The sequence below is a fragment of the Tasmannia lanceolata genome, unplaced genomic scaffold (genome assembly GCF_043159265.1).
Source record: "Tasmannia lanceolata isolate RefF3 unplaced genomic scaffold, GAP_Taslan_0.1 ptg000008l, whole genome shotgun sequence".
In the NCBI taxonomy this organism is placed as follows: domain Eukaryota; kingdom Viridiplantae; phylum Streptophyta; class Magnoliopsida; order Canellales; family Winteraceae; genus Tasmannia; species Tasmannia lanceolata.
The window spans coordinates 34,426,481-34,448,081 of NW_027518685.1; the positions used below are offsets into that span (position 1 = coordinate 34,426,481).

Genomic DNA, 21,601 nt, shown 5'->3' on the forward strand with positions numbered 1-21,601 from the left:
ACTCTCCTCTACATAAAAATCCTTTCTTTATCAAAAAGCTGGAAGAGGAGCAGGCTACCAGGCGCCTATGTTGGGTTGAGGATCAGAAAAAAGGAATTAAGAAATTAGAGGGCATGATCGCTAGGAAGAAAGCTTCAGAAAAGCATGTCCCTACGGAGGAGGAGCTCTGTAATCTGAATCGGGATGAGGAGTTTTATGTCTCTGTGATGGTGGGGCTTATTTTGGAATTAAAGAAGTCCTCTCCCTAGCTCCTTTCTGAGCTTCTTTTAGTGAATTCGCTGCCTGAGACACCTTTGGAGGAGGGCAGAATGTTTCTTTGGTTTTGGCCTTGGGTTTGGTTGTTTTCACTACGTTTAGGATTGGAAGACTTATGGAAATCCCTATAGCCGGGGATACAGGATTGCTCCTGATGCAATTATCTCTGTTTTTTAGCGGCTTTCGGACAGGAGCTTTAAGGCATGCATCTGGTAGAAGATGAATGGTCTCTGGGGTGTGGTGCAGAACCTGGATTGGATTATATGTACAAAACATTAGTAAATATGGATAGGAATCACGGTGGAATATAGGATAGGAAGGTTGTTTTTCACTTTTTTGTATCTAACTAGTCATGGGTATGCCCATGCAAAATATGTTAATATCTTGTAAGCAGGTTGGGACCTCTGGTCCCGAATGCTTTAAAAAATATCAATGAAATTTGTCGCTTTTAAAAAAAAAATCTTATAAATTATCAAGCTATCCTTACTGAGTTGAATTGGCCAAAATGGAAAAGAAAGGGATAAAATGGCTAATCTATGACTAAGTAATAGAAAAAATTGAAATCCTTTCACTAATGAGCTTTCTAAGCTGATGTAACCTTTTCCCAGGGGATGCTCCTGCATCAACTTCCCTTGTCTATGTAGGACATCCTTGTCTAGGAGTGCGTGCTTTAGTTAGTGATTTCTGCAAGGTTCAGGATGGTTGTATATGGTGGAATGGTCCATTAGGAACTTTTATGTCCAAGAGATTGATATGATGGCTAAGTTGATTCATAGATTGGAGCAAGGTTTTAAATTTCGGTTTTAGTGTCGGTTTCGGCCACCAGCGAAACCGAAATGTTTCGATTTTGGGACGAAATTTCGGCCGAAATCATGTGAAAATATGATTATGATTTCGTTTATTTTTTCAGATTCGACCGAAATGTCTAAAATTTCGGTGTGAATTTCGGCGATTTTGGTTGAAATTTCTGCTATTTCGGTGGGAATTTCATAAATTTCGGTGGAAATTATAACATTTCAATTTACTTTTTTAAAATTTCGGTGGAAATTTTGTAAAAAAAATCCAAAAATGAAATTTCAACCTAAATTTCGGAGACCTATAGGTTGGGGGTAAGGTAAATTGCTACAATGAATGTTCGTAGGGGTCAATCTCTGCGCTAGGAAATTCCAGATCCTAGATGAGATGAGAAAAGATTTAGCTCCTCAATAGCTTGAGAGACTATAGTCTTTCGCTAACTGAGGCATTGTGGTCTTGGAGTCCTTATTGTGATTACTCAAGAAAGGAATAGACAGAGGAATAGAGGAAAGGATTATGTGCAGATTAGGATTAGGTGTAGTTCAATAACTATGTGCAGTACAATAGAGGAAAGGAATAATTGGTTGTTTGTAACTTATTTTGGCCACTTTTTAATTGGCTTAGGGTATACCCGTGCCAATCCATCTTAATATTTTGTATCGCAGGATGGGACTCCTGGTCCCGATTGCTTTCTGAATATTAATGAAATTTGTCATCTTTCAAAAAAAAAATAATTCGGCGAAATTTCGGTGAAATTTCTGTAAAATTTCGGCAAAATCTTGTAAGGAAACAACTTCATGTGAATTTCATTTCAGTTTGTGCCGAAACCGAAATATTTCGGCCTAAACGTTACCATGGATTGGAGTCCACATATGAGGGAGGGACTGTTCGGATTTGGCAGCGGTGCCTCTTGGGTCCTTCACAGTTAAGTGTTTCTACGTCCACAATTAAGTATTTCGACCTCCTGCTCTTGATGCCTCGCAGTAGAGTGGATCCTGCGTTTATATTGGTCCATTCCAATTCCCCCTAGAAACATTCCTTTTTGTTGGACGACTTGCTCTGACAGGACCGTTGTTGATCATATGGTCTATCAGAACTAGTTCATCATCAATGGATGCTTCATGTGGTGTGCGAGAGGAGTTAGTTCGTCATCTTTTGATCCATTGCTCCGTATGTGAAATTGAGAGGGAGGGACTGTTCGGATTTGGCAGCGGTGCCTCTTGGGTCCTTCATAGTTAAGTGTTTCTACGTCCACAATTAAGTATTTCTACCTCCTGCTCTTGATGCCTTCCAATAGAGTGGATCCTGCATTTAGATTGGTCTATAGTCCAATGCCCCCTGGAAACATTGCTTTTTATTGGACGACTTGCTCTGACAGGCTCGTTGTTGATCACATGGTCTATCAGAACTAGTTCATCATCAATGGATGCTTCATGTGGTGTACGGGAGAGGAGTTAGTTCATCATCTTTTGATCCATTGCTCTGTGCATTCACAAGTGGAGGTTTGTAGTCTCCCTTTTTGGGGTTTCATTTGAGAAAATCTGCGGGGCAAATCCGATCCGTTCGTGCACAAATTAACAGAGAAGTAAACTAAACACAACCCAAAAGATGGACACCAAGATTTATGTGGTTCGACCAAGCCTACATCCACGGGCGAGAAACACGGTCTTCCACTATGAGAAAACAATATACAAGGATTACAATTGATTAAACACAAAACCACAAACCCGCAACCCTTTCCTTGCCTCTCTCAACCCATGACCATACACTGAGAGTAACCCCAGAGAAAACCCCGAGAAAATTCCCAAGAGAAACCCGAGTAGCAACCCCGAGAAGAACCTAAGCAGAAACCCCAAAGAAGAAACCCTCTTTCTCCTCTCATCTTCTTTCTCTCTTTCTCTCTCTTCTCTCTTTTTTCTCTCTCCCCTTCTCTCTCTCTCTAGCCCAAGAGGCAGCCAGCACACCTATTGCCATAACCCTTGCCTACCCACAACTGTTCGTGGGTTTCAAGGGGTTTTAAAACTTGTGTTTTGTAGAAACCTAAAAACCAACTTTCCGTTCTTGGTTTCTGCCTTCCCACCTCAAGCGGTGGGAAATAAGGCAACTTTTCCAACATTCATGGTCTATGCCTTGAAACTTGGTGACCTTGAAACTTGGTGGACCTTGTTGTGTTCCTTTGCCCTTTGACCTACTAGGGCAAGCTTTTGTAGAATATTTATCTTTCAGCCAATTTATGGTAGATTTGGAGGATGGAAACATTGGGCGTTTGAGGGGAATTCCAAGTTTTTGTCCAATTGGCTGTGGGGGGTGAGCTGCAACAGTGGCCAGCAATGAACTTGGAAAAGCTTGGGATGTTTGCCTTTATAGCGCCATCCAAGAGGATACAGTTCCCTCGATGTCTCCCCAATGCCGGGATCCTTAAAGCTTAATTTTGATGGATCAAGCATTTAGAATTTTGCCAATTTGGGGGATCAGAATCTGGCCCGGTTATCATATTATGCTGTTGATCGTAGAGGGAGAGTTGAAAATGTGCTCAGGCGAATGCAATCCAGGTAAGCTTATCCTTGGAGATATGGAGATGCTATTGAAGAGTTCTTGGACAGCATCAATGTATTTTTTGTTTTTTTGAAGATTAGAATCAATGGATTTGACGTAGTTATTCAGTATTTTAGACATTCTGCTAATGAAACGGACTATGTGGTAGCTCGTTCCGGGAGGACTAGGGATGCTAAGGTCATCTAGGACTAGGACTCCTTTCTCTTGGGCAATCCAGTCTCACTGTTTTTATGGGTGCTGCCCTTTTAACTTCTTTCCGCGCCCTTTTAACTTCTTTTTTGTGACCTCTATCATATTTTCTCTTTGGTTACCTTTAATGTAATATCCATCTTCAAAAAATAAAATATAATTGAAATCTTATACAATAGTGCAGAAGAGATTGGGTTTAGTTTGGGTCTTTGGAGTTTGGACACACTAAAAAAGATAATTCTACCATCACAGAAAAAAGTAACTAATTTTGAAGTTTATTAATAGTTTTTGTATTTAAGTCAAATGCCATTAACTTTTGAGAACAAATAGTTTGGTGCAATTCGATAATTGTTTGAATCAGCTGTTTTCAATCATCTATACAAGTTTGCATTTTGGCATTCTTCAATCCTGTGGTCTGTTGCAATCATTTTGTCATTTTGGTTTTAAACATTTTAACAGCTGCCATACCATGTTCTTAAAAGTTCAAAATTGTGATTGTTATAGATGTATTAGTCATCAAGGTTAGTTTAGACATTTACTTTAATTCTCAATCTCTTACGCGTATATTCTTACTCATCAAGTAAGTGTATCATTATAAATCTCAGTTAGTCTTGGTATTTCAGGGTGAGTTGAGAACATCATACATGCTTTTATGCTTTCTCAAAATCTTCATCTCTTTTCTTGATTTTCTACATTCACTTGATGCCATACTATTTCTTTTTTTTTTATGCATTTTAATGTCCGTTCGAAATGTATTTGTGCTCTTATTTAGCCTTTCATTACGGAAGATTGTTTAATATGAGTAATAACTGATGTTTTACAGTGCAAAGAAGATGAGGAAGTAGTTGCTGTTATTGCCCATGAACTGGGGCATTGGAAACTCAATCATACAATGTATTCTTTCATTGCCATGCAGGTATGATTGACCCTAAAGAAGCTGAAATGTTCCCTCTTCATATCCAACATTCTCTCCCGGAAATTCATTAAAACTGTTGGTTATGAACAAAATATCTTTATGTTTCAGATTTCAAGCAATAAAGTTCATTCAGTAATGTGTTGGGTGCCATCTTAATATTTTAGAATCCAGTCTTGTTTTTTTTTTTTTTTTTGGTAATTTTTTTAGAATCCAGTAAATTTGAAAATAAACTTTTAACCTTCTTGATTCGTTACTCAAAACTCGTAGGTGTAATTATTTTAAATAAATGTTACTGAAAATTTTGTGGAATGACGAGTGGGAAGGTAGGAACATCTTGATGAAAGCCCACGGCTGAGAATTGCCCCCGATTACCCCAACCCTCTCTCTCTCTACCGTGGACTGTGACCCTCCACCTCTTCTTCTTCTTCTTCTCTCTCTCTCAATCTCCTCTTGTTGGACGGCCAAGGCACATTCCCATCATCTTCTATTCCACATCTCTATTTTCTTCCATCTCTTTATCCACTTTTGCTATCTCTTCCCCCCTTATTACTCTAATCTATCCCTCTACTTCTGGTTCTTCTCTTTCCCAACCCTTCCCCTGCCCCTTGCTATCATCACCAACCTTCCCTGATCTTGTCACTCTTACTACCATCTTCCTTTTACCACTACCTTGATATTGATCTAACCCCTTTCCTCCCCCCCCACGGCCGAGATAACTGCCCCTTTCCCCTTTTCTTCTCTCCCCCGCCACTCTTCTCATCCCTCCTTTCCTTTCTTCTCCTCTGTCTCCTTCTCTAGCCCGGGGCTGAGAGCCGCCCCCTCTCCCCCACCAACCGCTCTCTATTTTCTTCCCTCTCTCCTGTTTCCCATCTCTCCCCTATGGACATCTGTGAGCTGTCACCGCCCCCGCCCCCGCCCCCCCTCTCTCGATCCCTTTTCTCGTTAGATTCCTAAGGCATGGGGATTGAGGCCGCGGCATGATCCTCTCCGGTTCTCTCCCATTATCTTCTATTCCCCATGCCTATCCCTTCTCTCCTCTCTATCCCTTTCCCCCTATTATTCTTGTTAGATCTACATTATGGTTAATAGAAGGAAGAAGTATGAGAGATTAAGAGAGAGAGAGAGAGAGAGAGAGAGAGGGAGAGAAACGATGGAGGAAGAAAGTTACGTCTGTTGGGAGAGAGAATGCGTTAAGCAATCTATCCCCAACACGCATAATATTTATTTATATATGTGGAAATGTCACAAATGCCCTTACTAGGGCGATAGTACATTTAACACTCCCCCTCAAGCTGGAATGTATATATCATACATTCCAAGCTTGTTACACAAGTCTTTCAATTTGGCACATCCCAATGGTTTGATAAACATATCTGCAAGTTGATCTGCAGATCGGGTAAACACCGTGTAGATTTCACCACTTTGAATTCGATGACGAATGAAGTGACAATCAACTTCAATATGCTTGGTTCGTTCATGAAACACTGGATTTGTTGCAATATGAATTGCCGCTCTATTGTCACAATACAATTGCTCTGGAGATGTTGATGCGAGCCCATTCTCTGATAAGAATGAGTGAAGCCATATTAGCTCCCCTCTCGTATATGACATAGCTCTATACTCGGCTTCTGCACTTGACTTGGACACAACATCTTGCTTTTTACTTCTCTACGACACCAGATTACCTCCGACAAATGTATAATATCCTGTCGTTGATCTCCTGTCAGCAGGAGATCCTGCCCAATCTGCGTCACTGAATCCTTCTACCTTTTCATGTCCATATTTTCTGAAGCATAGACCTTTGCCTGGTGTACCCTTTAAATATTTGATGATCTGGATGATAGCGGCCCAGTGGGAGGTACGTGGAGCACTCATAAAGCAACTAACCATACCAACTGCAAATGATGTCTGGACGGGTCACAGTCAAATAGATTAATTTTTCAACCGATCTTCTATATCGAGCAGGATCATTCAACAACTCTCCTTGATCGGGAAGATTTTAACATTTGGATCCATATGGATAGCTGCAAGTTTAACCTCCATTGAGCCTGTCTCTTCTAAAATGTCCAACACATATTTCCTTTGTGACAATGAGAGATCATGACGAGAGCGAGCAACCTCAATACCAAGAAAGTACCTGAGCTGACCCAGATCTTTAGTTGAAAATTCACCTTGGAGAAATGACTTCAGATTGTGTATGCCAGACTTGTCATCTCCTGTAATTACAATGTCATCAACATACACTATTAGGAGAATATATCCGAAACTAGATTTGTGGCTGAACACAGAATGATCAACAGCACACTACTTCAACCCAAAATGCAAAACCGCAACACTAAATCTTCCAAACTACACCCTGGCGATTGCTTGAGTCCATAAATCACCTTCTGAAGACGGCATACTGATGAGAATATCTCCTCCTGAGCAACATACCCAGGAGATTGCTCCATATAAACTTCTTCAGATAGATTGCCGTGAATAAAGGCATTTTTGACATCAAGCTGATACAGAGGCCAACCACAATTTATTGCCAGAGAGATCAATACACGAACCGATGAAATCTTAGCAACTGGCGAAAACTTCTCTTGATAATTGACCCCGAACGTTTGAGTGTACCCTTTAGCGAGAAGGTGGGCTTTGAGACGCTCAATAGACCCATCTAGAAGGTGCTTAATAGCAAATAACCAACGACACCCAACAGTCTGTGCACCAGAAGGAAGGGGAACCAGTCGCCACGTTTTATTTAAGTGAAGGGCAGCCATCTCAGCATTCATAGCAGCCCTCCAACCCGGATGATTCAAGGCATCTGTAACAGACTTAGGCAAACTAATCGAAGACATGCTAGAAAAAAATGACTGAAAGGAATGTGAGAGATGGGCATAAGAAACAAAATTAGATATAGGATGAGCAACAGTACGAGATTGAGTACGAGATGCAATTGGTGAATTATGAATAGGAGAACAAGTACCTGAAGGCTGACAATCCGACTGCGGAGGAGGATTAGTGGGCGGAGATGGCGTTTCTTCAATCGTAGAATGAAAGACCTGGCGAGGTCCCCGAGTATAAGTTTGAAGGTCAGGAACAGCCATAGGGACTGGCAGAGGAGGATCCATTAGAATAGGAACAGGCAGGCTAGAGAGGTCAGCAAGTAATGGAGAGCCTGCGGAAGGCAAATAAGGCTGGTCCTCAAAGAATGTGACATCTGCAGAGTCATAAGTCTTTCTAAGACGAGGACTATAACATTTATAGCCTTTTTGGGTACAAGCGTAACTTAAGAAGAGACACTTTTATGCCCTTGGTTCCAACTTGTCAAGTTCTGGAGATAGGTTATGAACAAGGCATGGACATCCAAAGACATGTGGCACTAAGGGAAATGGATCACCGAGAGGGTACAAGACCGAAAAAGGCGTTTTGCCCGATAAAGTTGACGAAGGGAGACAGTTACCTAAGAAGCATTCAGTGAGGACTGCATCACCCCAATGAATTTTAGGAACCTTCCGAGTCATAAATAACGAAGTTTTCTTTCAGCCACACCATTTCGTTGTGATGTGTGAGCACAAGATAACTGATGAATAATACCACAGGAGGAAAGAAAATCATGAAAGCCATTAGATACAGAGAAATATTCCTTAGCATTATCACTACATAAACAGTTAATGGAACACTTAAACTGGTTAACTACAAAATAAAAGTGACGAAATGCATTAAACACTTGAGATCTATCTTTAAGTAAAAATAACCACGTGGCTCTCGAATAATCATCAACAAAGATAATGAAATATTTATGTCCATTTAATGACGTAGTTCTAGCTGGACCCTATTCATCAGAATGAATAAGTTCAAATGGACGAGACACTCTACTACTAAGACGAGGAGGGAAGGACACACAATGGTGTTTCCCTAACTCACATGACTCACAATTAAAGGATGGAACATGTTCCGAAACAAAAGAAGACTTCCGAAGCGTATCCGCAGGTGGATGTCCCAAACGACAATGCTATTGATAAGCATCCACAGAGGAACGAAGAGCTACACCAGCACCAGCCTGGTCAAGGCAGTAAAGACCATCAATCTCACGGCCCTCCCTAATCCTCGTCCCAGTCTTCATGTCCTGAAAAACACAATAAGAAGAAAAAAAAGGAAACAATATAATTCAGTGATTTCGTTAACTAGCGAACAGATAACAAGTTAACAGGAAATGACAAAACATAAAGAACGGAAGACAATTGAAGTCCTGTCGAGATCGAGACAACACCCATCCCAAAAACAGGGGATGTAGTCTCATCTGCCAATGTAACAGTACGAGGTCCCATAGAAGGGAGAGGTTGGAGGGAAGAAAGAATTGTAGGATTACCAGTCATATGGTGGGATGCTCTTGAATCAATGAGCCATGTCCCAGAAGAAGTACCAGAGAGAAAACAGGAGGGACTACCTTTATGGGCAAACGTGGCAACTGGCTCTTTTCCCTTATCTCGAAGACGGATAAGCTCCTCATATTCTGCCCGAGGGATAACAAGGGACTCAGATGTAGATGGAGCTACAGGAGAAAAAATACCATCAGAAGAAGCAGCAGAGGCATTTGTAGGCCTGTATGGACGAAGCTCAGGATGCAAATCACAGCAATAATCAACAGTATCGCCATCCAACCTACAATGAGTGCAGTGGCGGCCCCCACGAGAATAGTTAGACTGGGCAGTATACGATGAAGAACGGCCTTCATCAACCTTGAGAGTAGTAAGTTGCGGAGCGGATGTCTCCACAGATTCCATAACCAAAGCCGACAAACAGAACAACCAACAGGAATATCCCAATCACCACCGAAAAATAATAAAGAACCTCCACAAAGCACTCAACAACCTACTGCAATGTCACAGTAACAGTAGCACCAACACCACCAGGCCACAATACCTCAGCCAACAACCACAAGAAGACAATCACTAACAGTAACCACCTACTGCAATGTCACAGTAACAGTAGCAACAACACCACAAGGCCATAATACCTCAGCCAACAATCACAAGAAGACAATCACTAACAGTAACCACCACAGCACTCCCAAGAAGAAACAACCAACACGAGGCTATAACACACACAACCAACCATCCACAAATAAATCACCACATCTGCGCCAACACAACCATCACCAACACATGCAATAGATGTACCATCCAACCTCATCAAATCACCAACAATAATACTAGGGTGCTGATTTAGATGATAGATAACAGCTTGAACACGAATACCGTGAACCACAAGTTTCGTAATAAGAGATAAAATATGGTTTAGGTCATGGATAAAAGAGGTGTAAGGATTGGAATCACAAATGAAGGGACAACACAAGGAAAAAAAGGATTTAGGGCTTGGAGAAGGGAGGCCGAAACTGCTGATTTGTGAATAGGACAAAAAACTAGGGTTTTGTGAATAGGACAAAAAATAAATTTTTTTTGGGAAATGGTTGGGCGAAAATGGAGAGTATAGGGTATGGAAGATTTTGGTAAATTCCAAACGGTTAGGGTTGAAATAAAAAACCCAATAAAGGTTAAAAAAAAAGAAGGCACGAAGGAGACTACCGAATCTTTATTGTTGATGTGGATCTCTCACACAACGTAGAGTTAGAGTTTAGGGTGGAGGGAAGGGGACGTGAGTGGATTAGGGTTAGGTTTTGTGTGTGAATAGGGGGTGCAAGTGGGTTAGGAATAGGTTTTAGGGTTGTGTTTACGGTTAGAGTTGAAAGAGAAGGGATTTTGTTCGTCTCGTCTCGTCGCGTCTTCCGGGTTAGAGATTTGGGATCGTGTTCGTCTCGTATCGTCGCGTCTTCAGGGTTAGGGTTTTAGAAGTTCTAGGTTTTGGGTTTCTTCAAGGATGGGTGGTCTGATCTTCAACCTTGAAGCTTTGATACCATGTTAAATAACCAGCTTCTCCAAAAGCTTAAACTGTTTGAGAAAGGCGTTATTTTATCTTTATACTTTAACACTCCCTCGCACGTGTGGCCCACTTGGCAAACACGTCGCACCTGTGGTCCCCACTTTGGGCCGACCATCACATGTGGATTTTTGCTATTCGGGAGGTTTGAACTCGAGACCTTTGGCTCTGATACCATGTTAGATCTACATGATGGTTAATAGAAGGAAGAAGAAGTATGAGAGATTAAGAGAGAGAGAGAGAGAGAGAGAGAGAGAGAGAGAGAGAGAGAGACGATGGAGGAAGAGAGATACGTCTGTTGGGAGAGGGAATGCGTTAAGCAATCTCTCCCCAACACGCATAAAATGTATATGTGGAAATGTCACAAATGCCCTTACTAAGGCAACGGTACATTTAACAACTCTTACCTTTCCCCTCTATTTCTCCATCTCCTCTTCTCCCAATCATTCCCCTACCCCATGCTATCATCACCTCCTACCGCGATCCCGTCACCCTTATTACCATCACCCTTTTACCACTGCCTAGGTGTTGGTTTAACCCGTTTATGACTTTTTGAATCTATTCTTTATGCTATATACATTTGTGACCTGCTTTCTTTTCTTAGTTTGTTTGGCCTATTATATATCTGATGTATGGAGTTGGTCATGTTCTTAATTGATGAATGAATTCAATAGCTTTGAACTTTCTATGAAAACTCTAGTTGGCTACTAATTACTATGATATGTTTAATTGTTTATTGCTTCCATAATTGAATTAGAAACCTTATTATTGCTCTAAAGTTCCCAGATCTGAAATGCAAACCTTATATTTGCATCAAAGAAACATGCTTCAAAGTTTCCATACCATGGTCTGATGCACTGCTTATTTCTTGTTCAAGTGTTGATTTGACCTTATCTTGGCATTTTCATTTTTAGTTTGTGTATTCTACTGTAAAGTGTGCACATAGTAGATGTGCACTTCTTGATACCAATAGCAAGCACCCATTGTTCTATATTTTTTCTCTAATTTAGAGCTAGTCAATTTAAAAAAGATCCATTTAACGAATTGCATTTAGTATAGGAGATTGTTAATCTGGTCTTAACATTTGATTACAGGTTCTCACATTCTTGCAATTTGGGGGATACACTCTTGTGAGGAACTCAAAGGATCTCTTTCACAGTTTTGGTTTTGAAACACAACCAATACTTATTGGACTAATCATTTTTCAGGTATGGATTTGCAGTTTTTACTGAAAATTAAGGACGCGTAATACCATGAATACTTGGAATTTAATTGTATGTACGCTTCAATGTTATCTTCCACACTTGTTCTTCCTGTGGCATGATCCTAATTGAAATTACTTGGCGCTCATGCAAATCTTGGGAACTTTAATTCCTTCAATGTATTTTGAATCTTGGTACCGTTTATTAGCCTTCACTTATTTATTAGTAGGATTAGGGGGAATTATTATTATTCTAAATAAGTAAATAATTAGTGGAGTTTGTGGTGGAAGAGGATTTAAAAGAATGTTATTAGGTTGGCGAGACTCAAAAACGTGGGACCTAGGTTTTTAGGGTTCATCAACATTTGTTGGGGTAGGGAGATTTCTTTTTTGTTTCATTTATTTCTTCTAAAAAAAAGTCAGTTGTATTTCTCAGGGTAAACCTGTAGAACCCATCTCCTCTACAAGGCTAACATCGAGTGTGCCATCTTCTTCAGGTCCCTTTGTGTGTGTGTTTGTTTGTTTGTTTTTGGAATGATATCCCTTTGGTTTATCTTGAGAAAAAAAAAATCTTCAATCATGAAGCAAATGATTTATATAGAAACTGATGTTATAACCTTTTTTCTCCCAAAGGATACAGCCTTTATCTCCATGATGCCAGCAGCGCTATTCCTCTACCAGTCTATAAGATTCCATAAAGATTTTGAGGGAATTCGATACCATATCTGAACACTTTCACAAAATATTTTTGCCAACTTGCAGTGAACGAAACTGTGTATCTTCCATCTCTTCCTCTTTGCAAAGAGTATACCTATTAATAAGCCTGAAAGCAACCTTTCTAGCCTAGCTAGAGTCTTAATCCACTTTTTAACAAATAGGAATCCATTCTTAAAATTCTTTTGTAACTACATGCATATAAGTATGTGTGTACCATGGAAATCTAAAAGCTCCCTTTTGATGTAGCATTGCTTTTTTTCTTTTTCACTTTGATTTTTCTCTAATATCCACACGTTTCTTTGCCCTCGATGTTGCAAGTTGCCTGGACACTCTGTATTTACTCCAAACATTCAAGATAAATTGAAATTATTCTTGCTGGGAACAAGTTATCCTAAGTCCCTCGGGGTGCTCTCTATTGACTTACATACCCTTTTTGACATAGGCCTGGTTAACTCTACCTACTTATCTTGGCCTTAATCCTAGCTACCTCTGTATGCTTCCTTTTGGATCATCATTGTTCCCCAAATTTGCCAGTTTGGAGAAAATAGTCAATATTTGGCTGCTTGTCCTGTGTAGTTCTATGGCAAATATTTCTTCTGAGACAGCATTCTTGTTTGCAGCACACTGTACTACCTATCCAGCACCTTGTAAACTTTGGTCTTAATCTCGTCACCCGAGCTTTCGAATTTCAGGTACATACCGATTTTTCTTACCCTCCAAATTTGTTGGATGTTTGTGCTAGCTCTTCACATTTGCCCTAGTGGCTTTATATTTGACTCCATCTAATTGATATATTTTGTAGGCTGATGCTTTTGCAAAGAAGCTTGGTTATGCCACAGGACTTCGAGCAGGCCTTGTAAAATTGCAGGTTATTTATCATTTCTGGCACCCTACATCTATTACATTTGTTTATATTCTTTCTTTCTGCAGATTGATGGTTAGCTATGTCTCAAATATCTCCAGTATTTTCAAACTATCGTAATTTTTATCGCGACATGTTAATAAAACAACAAAATCCTGAAATAATCCTGAGATTTTAAAAATATAGCGATATTTTCATTTTTTTAACCATAAAATATCACAATAATATCACGATATTATCCTGATATTTTTACGATAGTTTTATTTATATTTTTCTTAAAATTTATATATTTTTTAAAATAATTTTTTTATCATTTTCTCCTATATAAACCCAAAAAAATAAAAATAAAAATATATCCCGAGATTTTCCCTTGCCGAGAAATTTCCGAGCACGATATTCATGACATAGATGGTTAGCAGCTTTAGTGAATGAGCTGCTTATCTTAACTTTGCCTCTGGGGTCTAATCTCCTAGGCTTCTGGTTTTAGATTATAAACCATAGCCTACATTAATTTGTTCAAGTGGCCTTCAAATGTTTGGTGGTTTCAGGAAGAAAATCTCTCAACAATGAACACGGATACATGGTACTCAGCGTACCATTATTCGCATCCCCCGCTGGTTGAAAGACTTGCGGCGCTTGATGAACCCGACAAGAAAAGAGAGTAATACTTTTGAAGTTATATCTTGGAGGTGAGCATGAATCTGAATTGGCATCATGCCTGTATCTGCATCTGCATTTGCTTTTACTTACAGGGATGGTTGCAAGCAAGAACATGAGAATGAGACAAGTGGTTTTCACCCCACTTCCATATTGACCGAACTTATATCTATCCATTATAGTATCACTAGCAATGTAATTATACAGGAGTTTTCTGGTCTTTGTTCTTCAACTACCCCTTCACAAATGAAAAACCTTGGTAATATTAAGAACCCAAAATTGTCTTTGAAACTACTGATTGTGAAGTTTGCAGTTAATGAGGTATATTTTCTCCTGCCATGATGTTATCTAAAGTAGAAAAATTAAATGGGGAATTTCATGATGTGGAAAAGAAAATTAGATTATATAGTTTCACAAGAATGCCTTTGACATACATTGCATGATGAAAACCCAGAGTCATGAATCTTGGTACACAAAAAGGACATTAAAAAACTTAGAAAGTGGTTAAATGTCGATTCATTAGATAAAACACTATTTATCTAGTTCCATGTAAAATGATTTATATTTGTTTTTTTCAAATTTTGAAATTGCGAAACCCATGATGATGCCTTGGAAGAAAATACTACACATTTATTTAGTTCCATGTAAAATACTCTATTTTCCCAGTTTTTCAGCTGCTTCACATGCTGTTTTCACTCATGTCCGGTCAATTCTCTCCCTAGGGCCTAAAGCCTAATCTCTGATACCACTTTATCTGTCATGCCCCGAACCGGGCCCACCTCTTATCATTTGATAAACTACTATTCCATGGAAAAAAAATTTCATGGCTCCCAAACATGGGCTTATCTGAACATGCTAGGTCACACATTGACTATGTTTGTGGTCCTATCGATGATCTTCGACATATTCCATTGGTCCCCTAATGAGGTGTGACATGGCCCTCTCACAATTTATTAAAGCCCTGAATTCTTTTATAAAAGAAGATTGACCGTTGGAGACAAAATGTGGTGTCTACAATTGAGCCTCTTTGCTGGAACATGAGACTTTTGTAAGATAGTGAGGATAGTGAGCAACCGAATAACGAAACGAAAAAAATGTGGTGTGGCAGATGATAAGTGCAGTTTAAGGGAAAAAAAGAAGACATGCAATGCAATGATGAGATGATGCTGTGGCACTTGGTTTATGATGAGGCATAAACTTATAATAATTAATTTAGGGAAATGATAAATGCGCCCCATTTCATCACTTGGGACACCCAACTGCATTGTACGTGACAATCAGGTCAGTTCATTCCTTCAAATGTAAAGTACATCAGCCCCTTTGCAGTTATAGATACCCTGTGGCTGGGTGTGCCTAGTAATGAGAAGGGGGCGCATTTATCATTTCCCTTAATTTAAAGTGAACGACTTTTATTTTTAAGGGATTTGCTAAGCTCGATCGCAAAAGCGTTTTCGCGGCTGGTCTGTTGCATGTCAGACCAGCCACCTTGTGAATGGAGACAAAAGCTGTTGTCTTCATTAATGAGGTGGGTGGTTTGATGTGCGACAGACCAGCCGCGAAAATCCTTTTGCAAAGGACGCTAGCAATTTCCTATTTTTAAATATGAAAGTTATTCGGACCGACTCAAGTATGAAGTATGATCCTCAAGGAATACTTTTGTTGGCTGTAACCTCATTGTGATATGATTAGGGGTGTAAACGAGACGAGCCGAGCCGAGCTTGGCCAGGCTCGGCTCGGCTCGTTAATCTCAAAAGCTCGGCTCGTTAACCTCAAAAGGGCTCGAGTCCGGCTCGGGCTCGGCTCGGCTCGGTCTGGCTCGCAAGCGGCTCGCGAGCCTTACCGAGTTTGGGTCATATTAAGTTCACACCCCTCATCTTCCCTGGACAGCCCTATATAGTGTAATTTCACTACTTTTTTAACACTATGGGGGGTGGTCCAAGTAACAAATGGGGTTCCTCGCGAGCCTTACCGAGTTTGGGTCATATTAAGTTCACACCCCTCATCTTCCCTGGACAGCCCTATATAGTGTAATTTCACTACTTTTTTAACACTATGGGGGGTGGTCCAAGTAACAAATGGGGTTCCTAAAATGAAGTGACATATTTTGCCTCCCCCTTTCACTCCCTGGACAACCCTTTTAGTGTATATATTAATATACAATATATATATATATATATATATATATTTAAATATATTAAATTCTTAACGAGCCGAGCTCGAAAGAGCCAAAATTGACACCCTTAGATATGATGATATGTGACTGCTAGAGTAGAGTGGGTCCCACTTTTGCTTGATTATAATTGAGAAAAGATGCACATTATTGGATGTTAGGATTGCACGATTGTCATAGGACAGAGAACAAAGGTGCATGGAATGAATGGTTCAAATCTAACGAAGTTTGGATCCACTATGCAATAGTGGCTTTGCCTAATATATTACAAGTCATGCCTTAGCGAAGCATTCTCTACCATACGCATAATACGTTGGGCCTACATACACAAGTATTTAAGTAATTGTCCGGTTGTTATGGAGGTAAATAAGGCCCACAATTTTGATCCCATAGCTATTGGTACTAGTTAGAATTCGAAATGACATAGAAGCACCTCTTGTTGTAATAGATTTTGGAGGACCTTGTGCAATAACCCTACCTTTCTTGGAGGTAGGGTTATTGGAAACACTCCCAAATGTTTGGATTGCTAGTGCAAATTGAGAAGGAATGGGAAGCATTTTACTCCCTACGATGAGAATGATCTGAGCTTGAGGACAAGCTCTTTTTAAGCGGGGGGGGGGGGGGGGGGGGGGAGTATGATGTAGATCGGCAAGACTTGGCGAGGTGTGGATGTGGTTTAACATCCAATATTTGGGTAGACATGGATTAAAAGCAAGAAGGCTACTATGTGGCTTGTTAGTAACCAATTGTCTATGCAATTGTATGTACAAATGAAAAGTGTAAGGATTGGTGCTTAAGTGGGGTGTCACATCTAGGGGTGTAAATGGATATTCGGAAATTCGATTACCGTCCGCATCCGAATCCGTTTAAAGCGAATATTATCCGAATCCGTTTCAAGCGGATATTATCCGAATCCGTTTATGAGATATCTGGCTCTTAGCGGATGCGAATCTGGTAAATGATATATCCGATCCGTTTAACATCCGAATCCGAGAAGTAAATCCTTTTTATTTATTATTAATAATATCATTAATATTTATTTTTAGTAATGACACACTATCTTTTGTTTCTATAAGAAAAGTGAATATTATTTTTAGAAAAATAAAAATAAAAATAAAAATAGCCCAAACCCATTCCATCAAAATAACCCAAACCCATTCCATCATATACAAAAAAAAAGGAAAAACAGGAAAAACCCAAAGACCACTACCAACACCATCATCCATCCCCATCGCCTCCCTCTCTCTCTCTGCCTTTGTTTTAAAAGGAAGAAGAGGATCTCATATATTTTAGGGTTTGAGAGTTAATTTTGTGAAGAGAATGCAGATGTCTAGTTTTAGGGTTTGAAAAATTCATTCGAGTAAGTAGGAGAAAAAAGATAAAGTGCTGCAATAAAATGTTCGAATTTACCGGATAAACGGATACGGATAATATCCGAATTCGAACAATATCCGACGGATACGAATTCGGTAATAGATATTAAATATCCGTCGAATCCGAATTCGGATAGTGTATACTGTAATCGAATTCGGATATAGCCATATCCGCTCCGAATTCGATCCGTTTACACCCCTAGTCACATCATTATAATGATGTGTTGTCATCCACTTAAAAGGGGCTACAACTCAACTCAACTCAACAAAGCCTTTGTCCCTAGCTAGTTGGGGTCGGCTAAATGAATCTTTTAGAAAAAATTCATGAAGAAGGTCAAAGGAATCTACCTTGCTCTAATCCTGGTTCTAGTTGGGTTCTTCTACGTGGATCATTTTCTTACATTCTATCCTATCCTATCCAAGGTTATGTTCTCTGTTATGTTCCTAGCTATCAAGTCTTTCCTCACTGTTTCTACCCAAGTTACTTAAAGGGGCTACAATGTCTATAAATAGGGGTTGGGTAGAGTTACAGTTTTTTTTGGACAACGTAATTTTTTGAGACTTGGAGTTTGTAGGGATCTTGGAAGTGTTCCAAGGGAGGAGAAGGAGGTTTCATCCGTTAGAGATTTGCACCGTCATGGATTGATTTGTATTTCCTCTTCGGATTTTCGGTTCTTCTTGTCGGGTGCAAGATCCAACAACTTCATGGTAAGCTATGATTCGGCCGACACTTCAAATTTATTGCCGACTCACGTGTCCTGCCGTGTCCAATATGACACGCGTGTCCACATGTGTTGACACTCCTTTGGACACTTTTACTTGTATTGTTGGAAGTGTCAACTTAATGTGGGTGTGTCGACATGTCTTTGTACTGTGTAAAGTGTGACATTCTGTTTTTTTTATTGAATATTGTGTTTACCTCATTTAGACAACTCGTATCCATGTCGAAACTCGACACATGAATCCATATCCGCAAATATACTTTCTATTTTAGCCGTGTCCCTGTTTCTAAAGTTTGGGGGTTTGCCGTGTCAGACACTCCGTGTCCGTGTCGACACGTGACACTCGTGTCCGTGTCCACAAATCATAGATGGTAAGTAAATCTTGTCGAGTGCAAGATCACTTGTACAGTTGTAACTTTCATTTTCCTATCTTGGGAATTCTATCCATTTTTGCTGCATTATCCTTCGTTATTGTTCATAGATCATATGAATATCTATTTGAATCTTTAAATTCTTCGCGTAGATATCGTTTTTCCATTTCTAGTTTGTTGAGAAATAAAGCTTATCAATCCCTAATTCCCTGCAAAATCAGTCCCCTTTTCCAATGTAATCTAGAACACTTGACCCAATTCCAAGAACTCGTAATCCCTTCCGCACCATCTCTACCTCACTCTCGCACTGTGATGTAGCCGCATCTTGTGCTAATGAGGATTTTCATCTCCTCTTTGTTGCATCTCATTACAATGTGTGGTCAATGTGGTAGTCATGGTTGCATATGAACCGATTGATGATTTTGCCCATCAAATGCTGGCTGTGAGTCAATCTCCACCAGAGTCGAAGGAAAGAACTCACGAACTCATGCTAGACTTATAAGCGATCTTGTGAAATTGAATGAAGGTCCAAGCGAGAATTGGGATGGATTCATTGCTTTCTTTTTTAGGTGATGTTGGAGAGGGAGCTTTGTAGCAAGGTGAAGCTTAAACTTACTAAGTTACCCTCCTAGAGTACGTTAGAGAATTTGATATGCCCAAGGATTGTGACGTATGTTACCTTACTTTTTCTGTCGCCAATCCTTTTGAAGGTTTTGCTTTTTTGTGACTCAAGTGACTTAGGTCGCTACCATTAGATTAAATTTTTTTTTAAGGGAATGAGCTGCATTTATCGAGTGGCAAAGGGAATTTCTGGAGGCAGAGTATAAAGTATGAGCACTGTAAAAAGTTGTGAGCTTAACATTGAAGGCGGCTATAACTCATTTGTGCTTTTTAACTAGGATAATGCTTGAACTCAGTTGTGTTTTTTAACCATGATAATGCTTGAACTCAGTTGTGTTTTTTAACCATGATAATGCTTTTGCAATTTTTATATTCCGAGAATGAGAAGCATTGAAGATTGTATTCTCAACATTTCTATACGGCTCTGTTTGGTTGCTTTTGGGTGTTGCGGTTTGGGTGGAATTAAAAGTCAAACTGGATTTGGGTGAGATGTCAGTTAAAAAGGAGAAAGCTGGCATCTTTGAAAAGTGGTGTTTGGTTGTAAAGGCAAAAGGTGGAAGTTTGCTGGAAATGACAGACATTCCTGCATTTGGTTGCAAGAATATGTTGAGGAGAGGTGTGGGAAAGTTCTAAAAGTGGCATTTGGTTGATGGAATTTGTAGAGGAGCTTTGAGGAGAAGTTGTAAAAATTGCATTTGGTTGGTTGAATATAGGTGGGAGACTATTCAATGTTATGTTTATTTTCAGTGCTTGGGCTTGGTTATATGAAAAAAATATCGGCCACACTAGAGGATGATCCAGGCCGTCCAGTTGATGGGCCACACCATAAATAGGTTGTATGTTATGCCCAATAATTCATTTGTATAGGACAATCCTAGCCCTCCCATCTATAAATGAACAACATATTATGGAAAGTTGGAAACGTATTAAAAATGTATCGGACGGCTAGGATCATCCTATGAATTAAAAGTTTTGGCGAGAACCTATTTACGCTTTGGCCCATCAAATGGACGGTTTCGATCATCCTGGTCCATGAAATTGACATTTTAGAGAGGACAACAATAACTTTTCAATGTTATGTTTATTTTCAGCAAATGGGCTTGCCCAATAATTCATTTGTATAGGATGAACCTAGCCCTCCCATCTAAATTTAAGAACAATATTAGGAAAACATATAATATCCTGAATTTAATTCGACATTTTCATGAAATTTTTTGCGCTAAAAAATAATAAATGAAGATCTCTTGACGATGAAATTATGTTGTTTTATCAAAAAATCGCAAAATATTGTGATATTTTTTAAAATGTTGGAGATATTTATGATTATGTTATTCTCCCATTTGATGCTGCTGTATTGGTAAATTTGTTTTGTTTTATGAATTAGATTCCTTACACATCATGTTGATCTGTAGTTTGTAATTTTGTATTACATTAAGAAATCGAGGTCCTATTTTGTGATCTGAACATCACTCTCAAACATGCACAGCTACACATGTTGGTTAAGACAGTTTTGGATAATTGTTTTTGGAGAATATCTGAACCAGATAAGAACAATCTAGATATTGCATTTTTTACATGATTACTATTGCATTTTTCCTCCAGCTATCTTGAGATGGTCCTCTGATTCAATTCTATTTGTTTCCTGCTTCCATTTCAAACTGATTGGCATTTCACTTCTCTTTCAAACAGGGGTATCTGAACCAGATAAGGGCAATCTAGATATTGGAGATAAGAGTCTCTATATGCGTGATATCGAGGTTCATCTATCAATGAAGCTTTTGAGTAAAAAATGACAACATGCCCATATCATGTCAACAAAATCTGAAGATTTTGGGGTCGGGCCCTGCAACAGCTTAGAGTACATGATGAAACATTTCAGTCTAGAGCATAAAAAATGTGATTTAATTTTCAATAGAAATGAAATTTGTTTCTATTATAGTTCAATTTTGCCTTGAAACCTATGTTGTAATCATGCAGGTGACTTGTTTTTCAGTAAATTTTTAAGCTTGGTTAATTAGCAACCGATACTGAAATGATCAATTGTCGAATATGTTTTGATTGGGCTTTATGTATAAGGAAGTGATGTCCGCCCTTCTTTTCATAATGGCATTCCTCACATTTCATTGAATACTTCAATCGTTAGCTGTCCATGGCTTTTAGGGAACAGTTTATCAGAATGTGCAACCGATTGTGAGGCTGCCATTAGATTGTAAGGCCCTCTTCCTGATTAAATGTAATTCTGAGTGATGAGTGTCGCCACCACCTTATAGGAGA

General features: G+C 39.4%; 1 protein-coding gene across 3 annotated transcripts in view; it reads left to right on the forward strand.

Annotated features, from left to right (window-relative positions):
* Window positions 1-14,404, forward strand: part of LOC143885267 (CAAX prenyl protease 1 homolog) — a 55,096-nt gene extending 40,692 nt beyond the window's left edge. For all 3 annotated transcript variants that reach the window (XM_077389341.1, XM_077389342.1, XM_077389343.1), the window contains 5 exons: window positions 4,619-4,711; window positions 11,728-11,841; window positions 13,172-13,243; window positions 13,354-13,419; window positions 13,962-14,404. In XM_077389341.1, coding sequence (XP_077245456.1) covers window positions 4,619-4,711; window positions 11,728-11,841; window positions 13,172-13,243; window positions 13,354-13,419; window positions 13,962-14,078 — 462 coding nt within the window. In that variant the 3' untranslated portion in view covers window positions 14,079-14,404. The remainder of the gene's footprint in view (window positions 1-4,618; window positions 4,712-11,727; window positions 11,842-13,171; window positions 13,244-13,353; window positions 13,420-13,961) is intronic.
* The last annotated feature ends 7,197 nt before the right edge of the window (window positions 14,405-21,601 follow it).